At 48.4% G+C, this 17,186-nt stretch overlaps 1 protein-coding gene across 9 annotated transcripts in view; it reads right to left on the reverse strand.

Annotated features, from left to right (window-relative positions):
• The window catches only part of GDPD5 (glycerophosphodiester phosphodiesterase domain containing 5), a 115,195-nt gene that overhangs the window by 57,567 nt on the left and 40,442 nt on the right, over window positions 1-17,186 (reverse strand). For 6 of the 9 annotated variants that reach the window (XM_051779506.1, XM_051779507.1, XM_051779510.1 and 3 more), the window contains exon 2: window positions 9,233-9,407. In XM_051779506.1, coding sequence (XP_051635466.1) covers window positions 9,233-9,407 — 175 coding nt within the window. Of the gene's footprint in view, window positions 1-9,232; window positions 9,434-17,186 lie in introns of all 9 variants that reach the window. The other 3 variants (XM_051779515.1, XM_051779508.1, XM_051779511.1) reach the window with 1 other exon arrangement.

A 17,186-nucleotide genomic window follows, 5' to 3' on the forward strand; every position in this document is an offset into this window, starting at 1 on the left:
ACATATAACATGATTTGAACAACCATCCAAGCTTTACTCGATGGCAACTGCTGCTGCTTTTTGTCACCCAACACTAAATTTCAAATTTACACGAGGAAGTTGATTCAATTTTTAGGACTCAGGGTGCCCCAAGCCTGGAAGATCTCAAACAAAGCCTCAGTTGTTTCATTTTTCCCCCTATAACTGTCCCTGAAAAAGGGCCTCATTTGACTTCCCTGAAGTCAATTGATTCTCAAGTGCTCACTGACATCATCTGCAAACGAACCCGGTGCCAAACGAAGGCTCAAAACCACACCTCAAGTAGAACACGACACACGATGGGCCCAGACCAGTTCATCAGGTTCCCTTTGCAACAGCTCATTGCAGACAAAAGAGAAAGAACAATTTCCAGGGTTGAGATGAGCCACAAACAACCAAACCCAATTCAGACCTCCAGCCACGGAGCAGCACAGCTTGTGTTTGCACACCCCCCTTGAAATCCCACTTTGGAGCTCAGCAACAGCTCTCCTGGGAACAACCTGGAGAAAAAGGCTCAAGCTGCAACCAAACACCCCTAAACTCAAGGCCCCTTGCCAAGAGGAGCTCAGGAGACAGCAAAGGCACATGAAAATCACAGATCACCTTCCCTGCCAACGAAGAACGCTCATTAGGTTTTCCAGGTTTGCTAATCAATGTTGTTAATGAGACAACAGCAGCACAGAGGCTCCTTCCCAATTCATCCAAACATGAGCCCTTCTGGATCTCGAGTCTGGGTGCCCAGTTTGGATCCCCAGCCAGGCAGCTGAGCCAGCTCCAAACCAACAAACTGGCAGGGGACTGACATGCCTTGGGACAAACAGCAGCCAAGTTATGAGAAACAGAAATACCATTTTTTATAGGCATATTGCAAAGTTGTAAGATATCCAAGTTCAAAAATACTGGACTGCAGTGTCAGGGTCTTTTTCAACCGGATAAGGGAAATGCAAGAGTTCTCAAAATCTTTTGGGGTCGTTTTTGTACAAAAGGGCTTTTTCTCTCTCTTTGGGCTAAGAACAAAGGAAGATCCATCATCCTTGACAGGGGATGCCTTGCAGCCAATCAGAAGAAAAGGAAAGCCCCTTTTCAGAGAAAAGAAACCTTTTCAGGTAAAAATTAATATATTAAACTTATCTGAAAAAGGGTGGGATCTTGTAAAACTATAAAAGGTATGAGATGTAAAGCCAAAGGGTCTTTCTCCCCGAACACTCGGTGGGAGAAGGACCTGGCGTGCTGAACAAATTCTTGTTTCTTTGTTCCCTGAGTTTATGCCATCTTGCTAGATTTTAAAAAGGGATATTTCCCACAAAGTCACAGCTCCACGTGGTCTCAAGTTCTTCCCCACCAGCCACACAAAGCTGTCCTGGCAAAGTGGAGGAAGGCACAGCCACAACCATCAGACTGAAACCCCTGGAAGCTGCAGAGGTTCAGGGTTGGGTGGCATTTTTAACGGCATGAGCTTGTCGAGCCACCTACCAGAGGCCATGGGTGGTCATGGTACATGGACTCATTTCACCCACAGCCCAACAACACTTTTGGAACCAGAGCACAAATCCTGGAGAGGAGAAGGTCCTGCTCTGGTCCCAAAAAAATCAGCCACAACCAAAACAGCTCATCAACCATGACACGTCTCCAGCTGCCAAAGGTTTTTGTTTGAGCACCAAAGCCACATGGGGAATAAATGCTTGTGGTGCAGAGCTCTGCTTCCCAAAAATGCTACACTCAGCATGGCTACAAAAATAAAGATCTGCTGAACAACAGCTTTCCTGGTAAAGTGGAGGAAGGCACAGCCACAACCATTGGATTCAACACCCTGAAAGCTGCAGAGTTTCAGGTTTTGGGGGCATTTTTAATGGGATGAGCTTGGAAACCACCAAGAGTGTTTGCCCCACGGGGAAACGTGCTCTGTTGTCTCCCCCTTTAATACAAAAACCCTGTGTCTGAAGCAGCACAGAGTTTGATTTATTAATAAATCAATTGGAAACTCCAGCAAGGAAATTAGTCTGTGGCTGTACCTGCTCTGGGCTGATGTTGGGGTGAAGGGCAGGACCAGGAACTGTGTGCAGTTCCTTTTATGCAGAAACTTGGCCAGACTCCCAGAATTACAAGACTGACTGTGAATATCTGTATTAAGAGGCAGAAGGATGTCATGCAAAAGAATTTCAGCTTCCAAACCTTCCTATTCCAGGCCTTCCAGCATCCTCCCCCTCCAAAGGAGGATGAACAGCTGCTATGTCTTTGGCAAGCTCACCTCTGCCCTCCATTTAGAAGCTTTTTACATCCAGAAATGAAACACATTTGAAAAAACCAAAGGGCCCATTAAATCATTTAGCCTGTGCAGGAAAGGCCACTGAATGTCACCCACTTAGCTGAATATTTGCCACACAAATGTGAGTCCTGGGCACACTTTGCACAGAAGGCATCTGATGGGCCAGGGGACTGAGAATGCCCAGCACTGCTGGCAGTGAACCAAGAAACAGATCTGAATAATCCACTTTTGGGAATTGGCAGAGCCTGTTCAAGCAAAATTATTTCCTTCCAAATGAAGACGTTGCTGCAGATTTAAAACCATCCCTGCAGCATTTCCTCAGGCCACAGAGGACATGGGACTGTTCAAAATAGCAAGGAGTTCATTTTTGTGGTTATTTTGGACCCAACAAGCATCCACCACCAACTTCCACAAAGTCTACTTTTATGAGGGGCAGGAAAATAAAAGCAAAGGGGAAAAAAAAAGCCTTCTCCCCCAGTGCATCCAACATTCCTGCTCTGTCACAGCACAACTGCCCTTGGATCTCTTCCAGGACACCTGGGAATTGAAGAAAGAGGTTGGAAAAGCAGACCTGGGGGATCAGGTAAAATAAATCCCTGGAGCCCAACTGATGGGCAGCGAGGTCACCCTCACTACCCTCTGGGGGAGCAAAATCAAGCCTCTGCTGGAAAAAGGCCATGATTTTTTGCTATTCTGTCAAGGTTAGAGAGAGGATTTCAGACATCAACAAGTCCAACTTCCACACTGTTCATTCCCACTTTACTTTTATCATTTGCTCTCCTCAAAATTCAAGCACAGCTCTTACACATGGGAAAGGACTAAATGTGGGAGTGAACAGTGGCACAATTCATCAGCCTGGGCTAGATTACAGGTTCCCATTGCCTCTTCTGTAAAAGGAGTGACACAGTTCAATTTTAAAACATTTGGTTTGGAAAGCAAGCAGAAAAACCACCTAAATTTCCCTCCTTTTAGAAGGAATTCTGAAAATATTCTACCTTGATGCTGTGTAAGCAAACTTCAGCAATAGCTGAAGGCTTGTGTTATCAACACTGGTTTGGTGACGAAGCCCAAACTGAGCAGAAAATTAACTATGTCCCAGCCAAAATCAGTCCAGGGAACTCACAGATGGGGTGGCAGGTTAAACTAGGAGTTGACTGAGCACCCAAATCCCATCTGGGGGAGACCCAGCACCTTCCAAAGCAGTAAAGATTTTACAGGAATGGTTGCACACCCCTGTCTTTAGACAGGAGCAGCATTGCTGCACCCAGGTGTCCAAGGGAAATCCATGTAAAACCCAACTGCCAGACCCACCAGCTCTTGTTTGCTAAATATAGGGCTGGTCTAAGGGACCAGGGCCCCAAAATCCCTCTTTTTCTCTGTCTCCTGCCTGCCTCCCCCCCTTTCTACAGATGCAGCTCAGCTCCTGATGGCCCCAAACACATTTTGCAGATGCTGTGCAGTAAAACCCTTTTGACACCTCTAAAGCTTTATAAATCCCAGAGCATGTTAATCACACAGTCTGAGCCCATAATCCCGACCCAGGCCCCACACTCAATGGGTTTTGCAGACTCTCTCCCATCCCACATTTTGCCTACCTCAGGGCTGGGCCACAAATTCAGCTGCAGTCAAACATCCTCACCCAGACAACAACCCTGGGCTGCACCACAGAATTAGGCTCTGACACCGGGGCTTTCCTGGGGTTTTAAGGACTTGGGGTTTCCCAAAAAAAAAAGAGGAAATCTTTGACAGGACAAGCAAGAGTTTCTGAAGATCACAGTATCTGCAGTCCATGGCTGGTTATTCACATTGAAGAACACCTTTGGAGGACAAAAAAAATTACAACCCAAACCCATTATGGCTAAAAATGTATTTAGCGAATCAAATTAAATTCATAATGCTGCCCAAGAGCCTGGAATTTTGGTCAAGCAGCCTCCTGGGATTGTAGCTCCATGGTAGCACCTAGAGGTGACCAGCAGTGGCCTTCTGGACCTCACCTAAGGAAGCAACAGCTCCAGCATCAGCCTTGCCCTGGAGCAGGTTCCTCCCAACCTTTCCAGGAGCTGCCTGAGGAAGTGGGAATCAGGGATAAGCAAGGTCCTGGCAGGTTAAGCCCAGTTCCTGAGACTAACACACCTTCCTTGCCCGGACTAAGGGAGGTCTTGCTCCTTCATGGAGACCAAAATACACCATTCCCAGTTAGAACCAGCAGCACTCCTTGCAAGTCTGGTCTGCTGGCACCATGCACAGCAATTCCTGCCTGGCTCAGCTGGCACATGGATCTGTGGGCACCTCAAACAGTTTCCCTGGTCAGTCAGCCACCCCTGTGTCAGCTTCCCTGTAAGATGAAGGGCTTGAAGGTGAATTTTAAGGATATTTGGAAGTGTAAAGCCCTGAAAACGGGGCAGCATTAAGGGAAAAAAAAAACAGAATCAGAATAGTTGGGGCTGAAAGAAGCCCTAAAGGTCATCTAGTCCAACTCCCTCAATAAGCAGGGACACCTTCTTAGCCCATCACACCAACATGATCAGACATATCCATCTGTGGGGACTCAGCTCTGAATCCCTGATCACATCCAGTGCTTCAGTGCCCACCCTCAAATCAAACCATCTTGAAAGAGCCTCTTTCCCCCAAAAGCTCCTGTGCCCCTCAGGCCTAAGGTCTGGAACACCAACAAATTGAAAAACACGTGGAAAAGGGCAAATTAACCCCTCCTCTAATGGAGGTTTTCAGCAAAGAAAGCGATTCCCGTGCCCAGTGACCTCTGGGCCGCCCAGGAATTAACCCTGACAAAATCCCAGCTCCCAAGCCTGTGGCTCAGATCATCTGTTCAGGTCATTTCCCAGCTCTGGCCAAGGGGAATTAGGAGAGCATTTCACCCCAAAAGTGAATTACCAGCTCTCACAGACACAGCACCGCAATTCATTACGCTGATGGATCACAGTTCCTCACAAAAGGAGCCCAAAAAGCCCCGGGAAGCCTCAGCTGGAGGCCACGTGGGGTGTTCAACCAGCTGGACCGTCTGGAATCACACACATCTCACTGCAAGGGAGGAAATGTTTACACCCAGGTCATTAGGAAGGGGTTGGTATCTCAGTTATAGGGGCAGCAATAAAGGCAGGGAGAGGCGTTGGAAATTTCCCCTCATGTTAAACACAGGATTAGGAGTTTTGGGATGTAAAAACCAGGATTTTATATCGAACACAGGAAGCTCAAACAACACCCAGAGGGTCTTGTGCCCTTTCACACACCACAGGACAAACAGGGGAGGTTGTTGATGACAGGCTTTCCTATTTTATTGCACTCAATCAGAGCAGCCCCACAAAGGTGCTCACAACACTCCTCAGTGTTTTCCCAAGAGACACAAAAGCCTGTTTCTCCGGAGGGATGTCCAGAAGCAACAATCCTGGTCCAAGGTGCTTCCAGGAGCCTGGAATACCCACCTAGTGCTGCCTTTTTATTGGCTGGGTACAAGAGACCCTCAAAGTGTGACCCAGCAGCACTGAAAACAGCGGCCCCTGTCCCCAAGGACATTTGCTGGCACATGGAAATGGAGCCTGAATCCAGCAGTGGGGAAGTGCCACCCAGCAGAGCAGGAGAGATCCCAGTTCCACCCTGCTGGATCTCCAGAGGATTCATGGTTGGGAAGTACAATTTAATCTGTGCCTGCCATGAAGCAGAGAAGCCAAAGCCCTTTGCAAGTCGTGACAGTCTTTTATCCTATTCTATCCTATTTGCCAGGGAACTAATTAAGGCAAAGAGGACACAATAATTCAATACACAGTAACTGGAAAAACCAAATAAACAACAAAACCAAACAAAAAGCAGACAACAAACCACCACCTCTCCCCCAAAAACACAAACAAAAAAAAAAACAACTGGACAAACAAAAAAAACTCCCCAAAAAGCCACTCAAACCCAGACAGTCAATAAAAGTGGCTTCTTCTGTTTGCTGGATAGCTAAAAAAATAAAAAAAAATCATCATTGCCATTTCCTCCTGCAAAGAATATCTCCTCACCCTCTCCCCCAAGGGTGACTTCCCAGGTGTGATACTTGCTGGGTACAAACAACAGGGGGTCAGAAGCAATAAAAAAACTCCAAGCCAAAAGCAGTGGATGGATTTAACTTGGTGTGCATTCAATGAACCCATGGACAGCTCCCACGTGGACAATGATCCTGCCACACGTGTGGGCAAGGATTTTCAGAAGATGGACTCTCCCCCAGGAGAAAAAGAGATGTTCTGGTGTTGGAACAGCCTCCAGTGGTTCATTGGGGGTGAACCACGAAGAGCATTGTGTTTATACCCTGCAATTAGCTGTGTGTAAACTCATTTAATTGCTGGCAATCCATCAGCAGGCTCCTGGTACCCAGGAGCTGCCTAGGAAGGTGGAATCTGAACTTTAGAGCTTTCACAGCACACGTGGCAGCTCCAAGGCAAAGCTTTTTTCCCCCCTGAAGTTTGTGTTCAGGGTGATAGAACCCTGGCAAGGTGATGGATTCCCCATCCCTGGCAGTGTCCAAGCCTAGGTTGGACGGGGCTTGGAGCAACCTGGGATGGAAGGAAGAGGGGGGAGGCAGGAATGGGATCATCTTTAAGGTCCCTTCCAACCCAAACCATTCTCTGCTTCCATGCACTGACCTCAAAATATCTTCCTTAGTTGAATATGTGATGACCAAGTTGTGATTCGAGCAGAAATTCCTTCCTCACACCAGCAACAGGCATTAGAATGATCTGAATCCCAGCAAGGTCATTCCTTCTCCTTTACATGCCTTTCATTTAAAAAAGCATTACAAATTGAAAAAGAAAAAGTGAATAGGGATCTTGCCCTTAAAGCTGAAGGCCCACAATAGAAAAAAAAAAAATTTGCAGATGTTCAAAATTTAAAAAGGAGACCGAGTGTGCTGGTTGTGTGCCTTCAGCCCCTCCCCTTCCATTCTCAGAGGAAAGCAAGAGATAATGACAATTACAGCAAGCAGTGCCCCAAAAAAACTTCCAGCTCAAGCTTACAATTCAAATTCCCATTTTCACATCAACTTTTCCTGTGTAGCAGAAAGCCTGGTGTGCACACACTGGAGGGAAAAGGAGAGGGACCATTAAAATTCTGCTGGTGAGCTGCAGAACAACTCAGAAAACAAATATCCAAGGCAGAAGAGATCACAGAGGCAACGCTGGGTCATGACCCAGATTTAGGTGAAAGCCTCCTGTTCTGGGAAGTTTGGTGTTTTACCAAGCAAGCAGAGAACCACGCTGGAGTTCACGCTAAAAAAAGCCCCTCTTTGAATACCTGACTTGCTTTCTGATCATTAAAAAGTAGAAACTTGATTTGGACATACCCTTATTTCCCTGTTTTCCCCCTCCAAATAACATCTGCAGGGCACTTTATTGGCATCCAGTGGGAACAAATTCTTCACCCTTTGGTTCTGCCCAGCCTGCAGCTCATTTTAGACTTCTTTCTCTTGCTCCCGCAATACTTGTTATATTTCTCTTAAAAGTGGGAGTTGATGCCTCATGTAGACCTTAAAAAGCCCAGTTCTGAGACTGGACATATTTAAGCCTAGATCAGGTGCCTTTAAACACAACTAATTCCTTTCCAGCACCGGAAAAAAAATAATTGGAATTCAAGTGGAACTGGAAGGCTGCCACTGATATTTTTTTTGCACCAATATTCCCATTTTGCCAAAGGAAATTTGTTCAGGGCTGCACAAACAGCAGCCCCAACTCTCCAGTTCCCACAGGAGCTCCTGGCCAAGTTGCTCCAACAATCCATGTAATTCACAACCAGGAGCATTTCTGGCACAGGATCTGCCACAGTCAGACGTGTTTGTGCCTCAACAGCTTCTTTTCCAGAGGGAAAGCACTCCAAGAGCCAGGAAGATCCCTGGTTATAGACTTACGAGCAGAACAGAGGAGCCAACTGACACCAGAGCAACATGAAGCACTCAAAAGGCAAGCAAAGGATCTCCTGGGAGCACTGCCAGCAGAAACAAGATTTAAATTTGGGAGTTTTCTCTCCTTTAAGTAGTAAGAACATTAAAAAAAGAAAACAGCCTAGAAAACACGAGAGCCCAGAAAGATAGTAACACACAACCATTTCCCAGGAGATGTAAAAGGGTGGCTTTGACAGCAGTGTTTTCACACTTATCCCATAAACACAGCAGGGCTCCCAAGGCCTCATCTCACAGCCCTCAACAACAGGGAGAGTGCAGTGAAGCCCTGCTTCCCGAATTCCCTCTGCCACAGCTCTGGAAAACTGCATTCCCAGGCCAGGCAAGAGTCACCTCTAACACTGCCACATTGGCCCCCCAGCCAGTTTTCACTTCCTGCTGCCTCTCATAGGATCCCACAATGGTTTAGGTTGGAAAGGACTTTAAAGCTCATCTTGTTCCTCCCCTGCCGTGGGCAGGGACACCTTCCACCAGCCCAGGTTGCTCAGAGCTCCATCCAACCTGGCCTTGGACACTGCCAGGGATGAGGCAGCCACAGCTTCTCTGGGCAGCCTGTTTCCCCTACCTCCAAACTATTTTCCCATGCAAGAACAGAATCAGGGAATCATAAAGGTTGGAAAAGGCCTCCAAGACCATCAAGTCCACCCTTGGACCGAGTGCCACTGCAGCGTGTGAAGGCAGAGATGATGCAGAAATGCAGGTCCTACAGGTCCAGCCAAGGATGCTGTAAAGCACCCCAGGGACACAGAGCAAGGAGGAAACATGGGAAACATGGATGGGTTTGGCCACAGCACTCAACCCCTTTGAGCAGCAGAACCACCTCGTAGGGCCCGTGGGGCAGAACCACAGACCCCCAGCCACGGGGGCCAGTGAATCCCATCATCTATCCAAGCCAATAATTAAACAAATAAACAGAAAAAAATAAAAAATTAATATCCAGCACTTTCAAGCAAGATCTCCAAAGCCAGCATTGGTGGGAAGAGGTGACAGGGCCCAGCACCCACCTTGGTGGTGTCATCATGTGACCGCTGGTACCGTTTCCAGCGGCAGCCGTAGATCCCGGTCAGACAGGACAGACATAGCTGGGGCTCGTAGTACTGCAGGGGTTGGTGTTTGACCATGCTCCTTCCAGCCCCTCTGGAGCCAGCTCTCACCACTCCATCAGGTCCTGGGAGCGCCCTTTGGCAAGAAGGAAAAACAAAAATCTGTTTAAAAAAAAAAAAAAAAAAAGGGAATTAAACCCACCGAGCAATATTTCACTACATTAACGAGCAATTCAATAATTAACCATGTCCTCTGGCCACAGAGAGGGGGGATGAGAATCACAGCTATTCCCAGCCCTGCCGACGTCTCCCGGTCCTTACTTAACAAGGCTGAGAAGTTTAATTAGTTTGCAGGTTTTATTTCCTTGAGCAGCTTCTCCCACACCACTAAAAGCCAATGGATTTGTAGGAGTTAGCAGGAAGAAGAGCCACAGGAGGACAAAAGGACTGGGCTGGTTGTTTGCAGCCCCAGTGATGAGGGTTTTATGAATGACTGAAATGTAAAGAACAACCTCAGAGCCGAAACCCAGCCAAGACAAAGCAGGTTATCTTCAGCATCCTACAGAGCCTCTAAACAGCCCCAGACAAGGAACAAACACTTCCAGAGGCACATCACAGAATCACAGACTATCCTGAGCTGGAAGGGACCCAACGTGGATCCTCAAAGTCCAGCTCCTGGCCAACCCCAGGAATACAGTGTGTGTGCACATACATAAAATATATAATACCCATCTCCCTTTATACACCTCTCAAGCAGCCTTCACCCAGCTCCCCTTCCCACCAACCAGCACCCAAAGGATCAGACTGACTCATGGGAACATCAGTGTTTGGAGGGAAGGTTCTCTGCTCCATCCACCACGTGCTCTCTGCGTCACAGGGAGGGTTTTTTGTACATATATTTAGATGTTCTCTTGTCTCTGGTGAGATTCATATCGGGGACAGACCAAACAATCACGTTCTCTTACTAATTCCCAGAGTTGGTGCTCAGGGGTGGGAAGCTCAGAGCCGTTATTTGCCGGTCTGGTGGCGTCACTCTGGGCTCAACTCCCACCCAGGGGTTTTCCACGGGTTCCTGGGGCACAAGCCCACACCCACAGCCCCACGAGCTGCTGCTGGGTGGATAATCAGTGCACTAGGAGTGATGTTCAGCAGCAGCTGAGCTTGCAAAGAGCTTGCCTACTTTTCCAGAGTGTGCAGAGATGAGTGTGGGCAGTAAATTACACCCTGTCTAAGGGAAACACTTTTATTTCCTGGTACACAGGATCCCCAGAGCTCAGCTCTTGCAAAAACCCCTGACAGTTGTGTAGCAACATCCTCACTGGCATCAGCAAAGCATGACTGGGCTTAAGGAGCTAAACCAGCCACCTAAAAGCCTTTCAAAGCCACATCCTACGGGAAGAAGCCTTCAAAACCCACAGAATCACAGAATATTCCCGAGTTGGAAGGGACCCACAAGGATCACCGAGTCCAACTCCCAGCCCTGCACAAGAGAGCCCCAAGAACCCCACCAGGGCTGAGCATGTTTTTCGCTGGAGCTGCTGCACGAGGGGATGCTGCAGACACAGTGGTGGAGCCCAGCAATGTCAGCAGGGACACAGCCAGCTCAGCCCTTCCAGCCTCTGCCCGTTCCGTTCCGTGGCCCTTCACGCTCCGTGCTGACACCCTTGTCCTGACTTCCTCTCAGCAGGGCTCAGCCCCCCCGGGGGCAGGTGGTTGTTGTGGCTCCAAAGGCCACCAGACTGTCACCACGCTGTGCCCATCAGTGCCCTGCCTTCCCCTCACACAGACACGGGGAATGTGGCTCTGTGCTCCCAGCAAACCTGCCTGGGATGCTCCGGGAGCGCTCCAGGCACTGACTCCGCAGAGGACACGAGATGTGCATGACTTGCACATCACAGATGCCCACGTGGCTCTGCTCATCCCCTCGGGGATGACATGCAGGACAGAGGCACGAACACATCCAGCCTGGAAGCAGAGCTGTTTGCTCTCCCAGCTCATCTGCCCCCGAGCCCTGCTGTGCCACCTCGGTGGCCTCGTGCCTGGGGTCACCTCCCAGCCTGCATTTTTGCCTCTTCTCTTGCTATTTATAAAGCTCAGCATTAGTCACTGTATAGGGTGCCTCCTGTCTCCAGCTTTTTTCTGCTTCAAGACCATCCCTACAAAATGAATCTCCCCCCACACTGGCAGAAACACTGACAGGACGGGACAGAAATGCTGAGAATGTGCAAAGTTAGATGTTATGTGAAGGTCTGGGACAGAGCTTGATCTCTGCCCTGAAGGTCCTCAGCACTGAGTGATGTACAAGATGTTGGGGGATAGGTGCAGGATGTAAAAGTCTGCACAGCCTGTAAGCAGCTCCCCTGCCAAACCCCTTATTCCCACACTGACAACCTTGAAGGCTACAGCAGTTACAAGAAATCCTCCATGAATTAATCTCCAAAGGAAAGCACATCTGATTTCCACCTCTTCCTGCTTTGGTCAGGAGGGCAGACAGAACCACCTCCAGCTGCAAAAGCTTTGGCCACTTATTTTATTTGTTCACTCACAAGAACTGGGTCACAAACTCAAACACAAGTGGTTCCAAAAAGAAAAAAAAAAAAAAAAAAAAGCATGATCCCAAATATCTTAGATTTAAGATTAGGAAGAAATTCTTCCCTATGAGGGTGGGGAGAGGCCCTGGCACAGGTTGCCCAGAGAAGCTGTGGCTGCCCCATCCCTGGAAGTGTCCAAAGCCAGGTTGGAGCAAAATGGGATGGTGGGAGGTGTCCCTGTTCATGGCAAGAGGAGTTAGACCTGGGAAGAGTTCTCGGCTCAGGGCTGTCACTAGGATGCCTGATTCCACCTGTTCAGGATGCAACCATCCCTCTCAGGATGCCTATCCAAAGCTACTGGATAAAGGCCTGAACTTTGCTGCACAACCAGAGGTGGCAGAGGCACCAAAGCCTTTCCCAAACAGCTTTGCTTTAGTAAGGTGCAAGTGCACTTCAGAGATGGGCAGGGACCAGCAACCAACCCTTCTCCCCAGATTAAAATCCTGCCAGGAACACCAACATCCAGGGTACGTGCAAAAGCTCTGTGTTTGTTGTCTAATTCTGAAGAGCATCTGCCAACCTCCAAGCAGCAGCATCTAACTCAGCACCTCCCAGTTTCCTGGCAGAGTTCAGGAGGGACACGAGTGTTTTCCATACAAAAGGGACAGCCCCAAGGCACAGCTGCCCACCCACACCATCACCAGGAGGCACTGCTGGAAGGGTTGGAGAGCAGCAGAACCCACTGCACACAACCAAGAGGACAAAAACTGCAAGCACGGGAAAATCCAGCTGAAAAGGCTCCACAGGGCACCAAGTAAAGCTGAACTCACATGGAGCCCAAAATTCCAGGCTGCTCCCTGTAAAAACAGCCAGGAGAAGCGCAGTGAGAAGAAACCCAACCTGAGTTTTTAAAAAGCTGTTGCATCGCACGGGGCACAACCAACGGGCCCCAAATCATCCCCTCTCCTCCGTGAGAGGAAACCCCACAGAAAACCCCACAAGGGAGAGGAAAGCACAAGCACAGCACCCACCCTCCCACCACTCCCTGAGTGGCACAGGAGATGCAGGAGGAGCCTGAGGCACAAGATGCTGCTCCTGGTACCACCTGCCCAGAGATCCAAGCTCAGGGACTCCATACTCACTGCTCCTGCTGCCAGGACTGGGTTTAAGGGAGAGCAGCACAGAGCCTGTGCCACCTCCCAGTCACTGTTCCCATGACATCCCCAGCTCCCGAGGTGCAGAAAGCAGGCTATGAATGATTCACAGCGCTGCTGGTTAGTGTTACACACGGTAACGAAAACAGGAAGAGAGACAACAGGCATCAATTATTCAAATCCAGCCACACTCACCGGGAGGGAAGGGGAGAAAAAAAAAAAGGGAATCAAATAAAAAACACAAACCCACACCAGCTCTCTACCTTGCCTTTAAAGGTGCATCATCTGCCAATGGGCTTTTTGGAGCTGAACAAGTGAATCTGCCAGCTGGTCTGTCCAAAAAGGGGGAGCAGGGGAGATTCCATCCGCAAGCACCATGGGAATATTTTCCAAAGGCTCCAGGATGCCTAATTAGCACACACTGCACTCCTGAGATCCTGAAGTGGAGGTATCTGTTACAGCCTGTGACACATTATTCCATTCCAAACAGCTTCGGAGCAAAAGGGGGGGAAAAAAAAAAAAGGAAGAGAAACCAAAAAAAAAAAAGAAGGGAGAATTGAAGCCGCAAATTGAAAAGGGAAACTCTCTGGGGAGATCTGGCCTAAGAATTGAGATTTTTGTCTCTCTGACTGTAACTCCCTGTATTCTCAGAGCAACACTCAGAAACCTGGAGTGGGGAGGGAAGAGAGCAATCAAGGCCAATCATGAAACCATCACAGTGCTACCATTTGGTGAAGGGGAGAGTCCTGGAGTGCACTGGGAAAATAATGGGAATGAAGCCATGGAATAGCAGGATAATAGCCTTTCCCAAGGCTTGGTACCCTCCAAGCCCTCCCCTCTAATTCCCCCTTGAAGTTTTATTTTTTCCTATCAACAACAGTTTCAGGGAAGTCCCACTGATCTCATTCAGCAACTTGGGACAAATCTTCTAACGGCCCAGAGAAAGCCATTTCCTGGGATACTCTTGACAACTCCACTCTGGATACACCCAGGGGTTGGTCAGGACAGATTTGGGGAGCTGGAAGGACACAGAAGAGCTCTGGGCTCCTGCCTGTCTTACCCTGACCTCCCAATCCTCCCAGATTCCTTAGACTGGTTCACTATGATAAGCACAACTTCTCACTTGAGCTTGCGAAGGATTCCTAAATTGGATCAGCACATCCAAGGAAAAATCAAAACACAGCCAAGGATGCTCTGGTGCATGTTCATGAATAACAAAATTGTAGAACCACCAAGACCAGAAAAGCCCTCCAAGGCAATGGAGTCCAACCATTAACTCAGCACTGCCAAGGCTGCCACTAAGCCATGGAATCCTGAAGTCTCAGGAGATGTTGGAGTGTGCAAAGCCAAGAATTTGGAGGCAGGTGGACACCTCTGATGCTCTCTAACAGCTCCACCCACCAGGATGTGGGCACCTGAGATCTTCTCCAGCATCTCCATCTCTCAGGGCATGGCTGGGAAGAGCCACCCCATGGAAAAACTCTGGCTTTCCCCGAGGAGGCTCCCATGGTTCCCGAGGGGCAGATTTGTTGGGAGAATGGGGGGGATAACCAATCCCACCACAGCAATCCCTCCACATGCTCCCACCATATCCAGGGAGACCACAAGCCCAGCCCAGCAGTGGGACACCCAAACCCAAAGCAAGCTCTGAGAGCACAAGGTCCCACCTCCCAAAAATCAGGCCCAAAGAAACTCAGCCCACTTGCAATGCAAATAAATGTAGAAAACAGACACTCACGGGGTCCTTGAGATTTGTGCTTTATAAGTTAGCCCGTTTTAAAAAAAGCTTTGACAGATTCGAATGATTTCCACATCAAAAGCAGTGGTTTTCCTCTCCTCAGTGACTCCTGGGAGCACTGTTTATCAACAATCTCTCTGTAATTCCAACATATCTCCCTCTATCACAACTTCTGTCAAGCCAGTTATGCTTAAAACCTTGTTAAGCAAATCGTTTCCTGTCCCAATTAGGTGAGAACATCCCTGATAACCAATTATCCCCATTGATATGCTTGTAAGCAATTGTTTCCCTAATTATACTGGAAAATTCCCATTTTCCTTAATATTTTCTAAACAAGTTAAGCTCTTCCAGAGCAAACCCTCCAGTCCTATGCATGAGAAAAAAAAAAAAAAAAAAAAAAGAAAGAGAAATCTCCTCTATTTCTCAGCCAGGGCTGAAATGATTTAAAGCATTAGAAGGAACTGATCTTAATTCTTGGGATTTTCATGGTTTTCATATTATATGAAAATATAGCAAACTCATCCAAAGCAAAGCCATGAAATTCCACTTTCCCTGACTGAGGAGATGGAAATGGAAGAGGGACAACATCCCCCCCCCTGTTTAATAACAACCCAGCTATCACAGAGGGATGTTTGCTCCAGCCATTCCCACCGGAGGGAATCTATAGGAACACACACGCACACTGAGCTGTATTTTCCACATTTTGGTGGCCCAGAGCCAAAACAGCTCAGCTTGCAAGGTCAAGATTTCATTTCAGGGTAGGAATGGAACAGCCCAAAGCCATAAACAGCCCCAACTGCTGAGCTGATGTGTTTTGGGGGTGGAACGACCCCCTTGATTGCTGGAGACCTTTGGTTGACCCAGGGGGGTTGTTCTTTCACACGGATTGTTATTCCCCCCTCTGGAAATCAGGGTGGGTTAGAGGTCTCCCACCCACTTTTTCCAGGCTCTAAACATCCATTTTTACGCTGATAACACCGAAGTCTCTGCACAAATAAGAGGAGTTGATGTGTTCAAATGCCACTCACCATCTCGGGTTTTTTTCCCCCTCTGGGAAATAAATGAGACAAACTGCAGCAAACTATTCCTTGCCATGTGGGTAGAGAATTCTCGATGAGAACTGAGGCAGGAAAACACACACTGTCACAACACCCTTGTCCTAAAAGCCAACTGCTTCAGTGACAGAAAATAAGGGCTGGGGGGGACAGAATTTAAAAAATTAAAGAGAGGTCTAGAACTCCTCTGAAGGAGAATCACTGTCTCCCTGCTGCCTGGTGATGCCAAAACCCCATGATTACACCCTAATCCAGGGAGACAGCCTGCAGAGCCACTTGGATTCACAGCCATGACCCAAATAGTCCCATCCCAAATAGGATCTGGCTGACGTGGAGCCCCTTTGGGTCCGACCTGTTGTTTGTTGTTCCTCAATTTTCTTCCTCTTTTTATTTTTTCTTTAAATGAATGCTTTGAAAGTAGGGCAGTGTGGAGTTTGGGGGCTGGAGACTTCCAGTTAATGGAAATTCAGACTTCAAAAGATAAATACTTCAAAGGGATTACAAAAGAGAAACGTAGACTTTAATCTCCCTAAATAAATAAGCAGTGTGGACTAACGCCCTCTGCAGCAGAGCTTCCTCATGTTTTCCACAAACTGGGTGCCTAGAACTTGGAAAGGGTCGGAGAAGCGGAACAGGACACCGGAAAAACCTGCACAAACTTCTTGCAGAGCGAGAGTTAAACACAACCTCTGCTCTCTGCACAAACCTGGCAAGTCAAGGTGGTGGCACAGCTCGGAAAACACAACCCAAAAGCCACTGGGAAGAGTTAGGTTTTCTCTCCTCCCCACAAGATAGGAAGGAGCAGTCCCAGTTCTGGAGATATTTTAATTACCAGCAGGACTGGGCTGTGTTTTTTGCTGTGGGGGCAGTGGTGGTGGCCACGTGTTGCCCACCTTGTTCCTACAAGCACATCCCGTGTTCCAAACTTAGTCCAAGCAAGAGAATTCCCCACTCAGTCCAGCTGCTCTCTGAACACACTCTGCAGCCACACAAGCCTAGCAGACAGCGGGGCTGAGGTGCTGCAGTAACCCCAGGAACCAGCCACGATGGCCAAGGCAAGGCTCAACCCACTGTCTTTGTCTTGGCAAAGACCAGGAGGCCCAAACAATCCCGTTCATGGGCAGTTCAGATCCTTCCCAGAGAGATATTCAGGAATGGAGACTGAGCTGGGGACAGATGGCAGTGCAAGGAACCCCATGAGCTGTGCCTCCACATCACTGGGAACCAGTGCAACCAGTGTGTATCGTGGAATCAGAGAATGATTTGGGTTGAGAGGGACCTTCAGCTCATCCTGCCATGGACAGGGACACCTTCCCTGGACCAGGTTGCTCCCAAGCCTCATCCAACATCGCCTTGAACGTTTCCAGGAATGGGGCAGCCACAGTTCCTGGATACATCCCAAACCATTCCGTGGTTCTCTGATCTTCCCAAGTCTCT

This window comes from Manacus candei, unplaced genomic scaffold (genome assembly GCF_025592945.1).
Source record: "Manacus candei isolate 608988 ecotype Guabito, Panama unplaced genomic scaffold, ASM2559294v1 h1tg000014l, whole genome shotgun sequence".
In the NCBI taxonomy this organism is placed as follows: Eukaryota; Metazoa; Chordata; class Aves; order Passeriformes; family Pipridae; genus Manacus; species Manacus candei.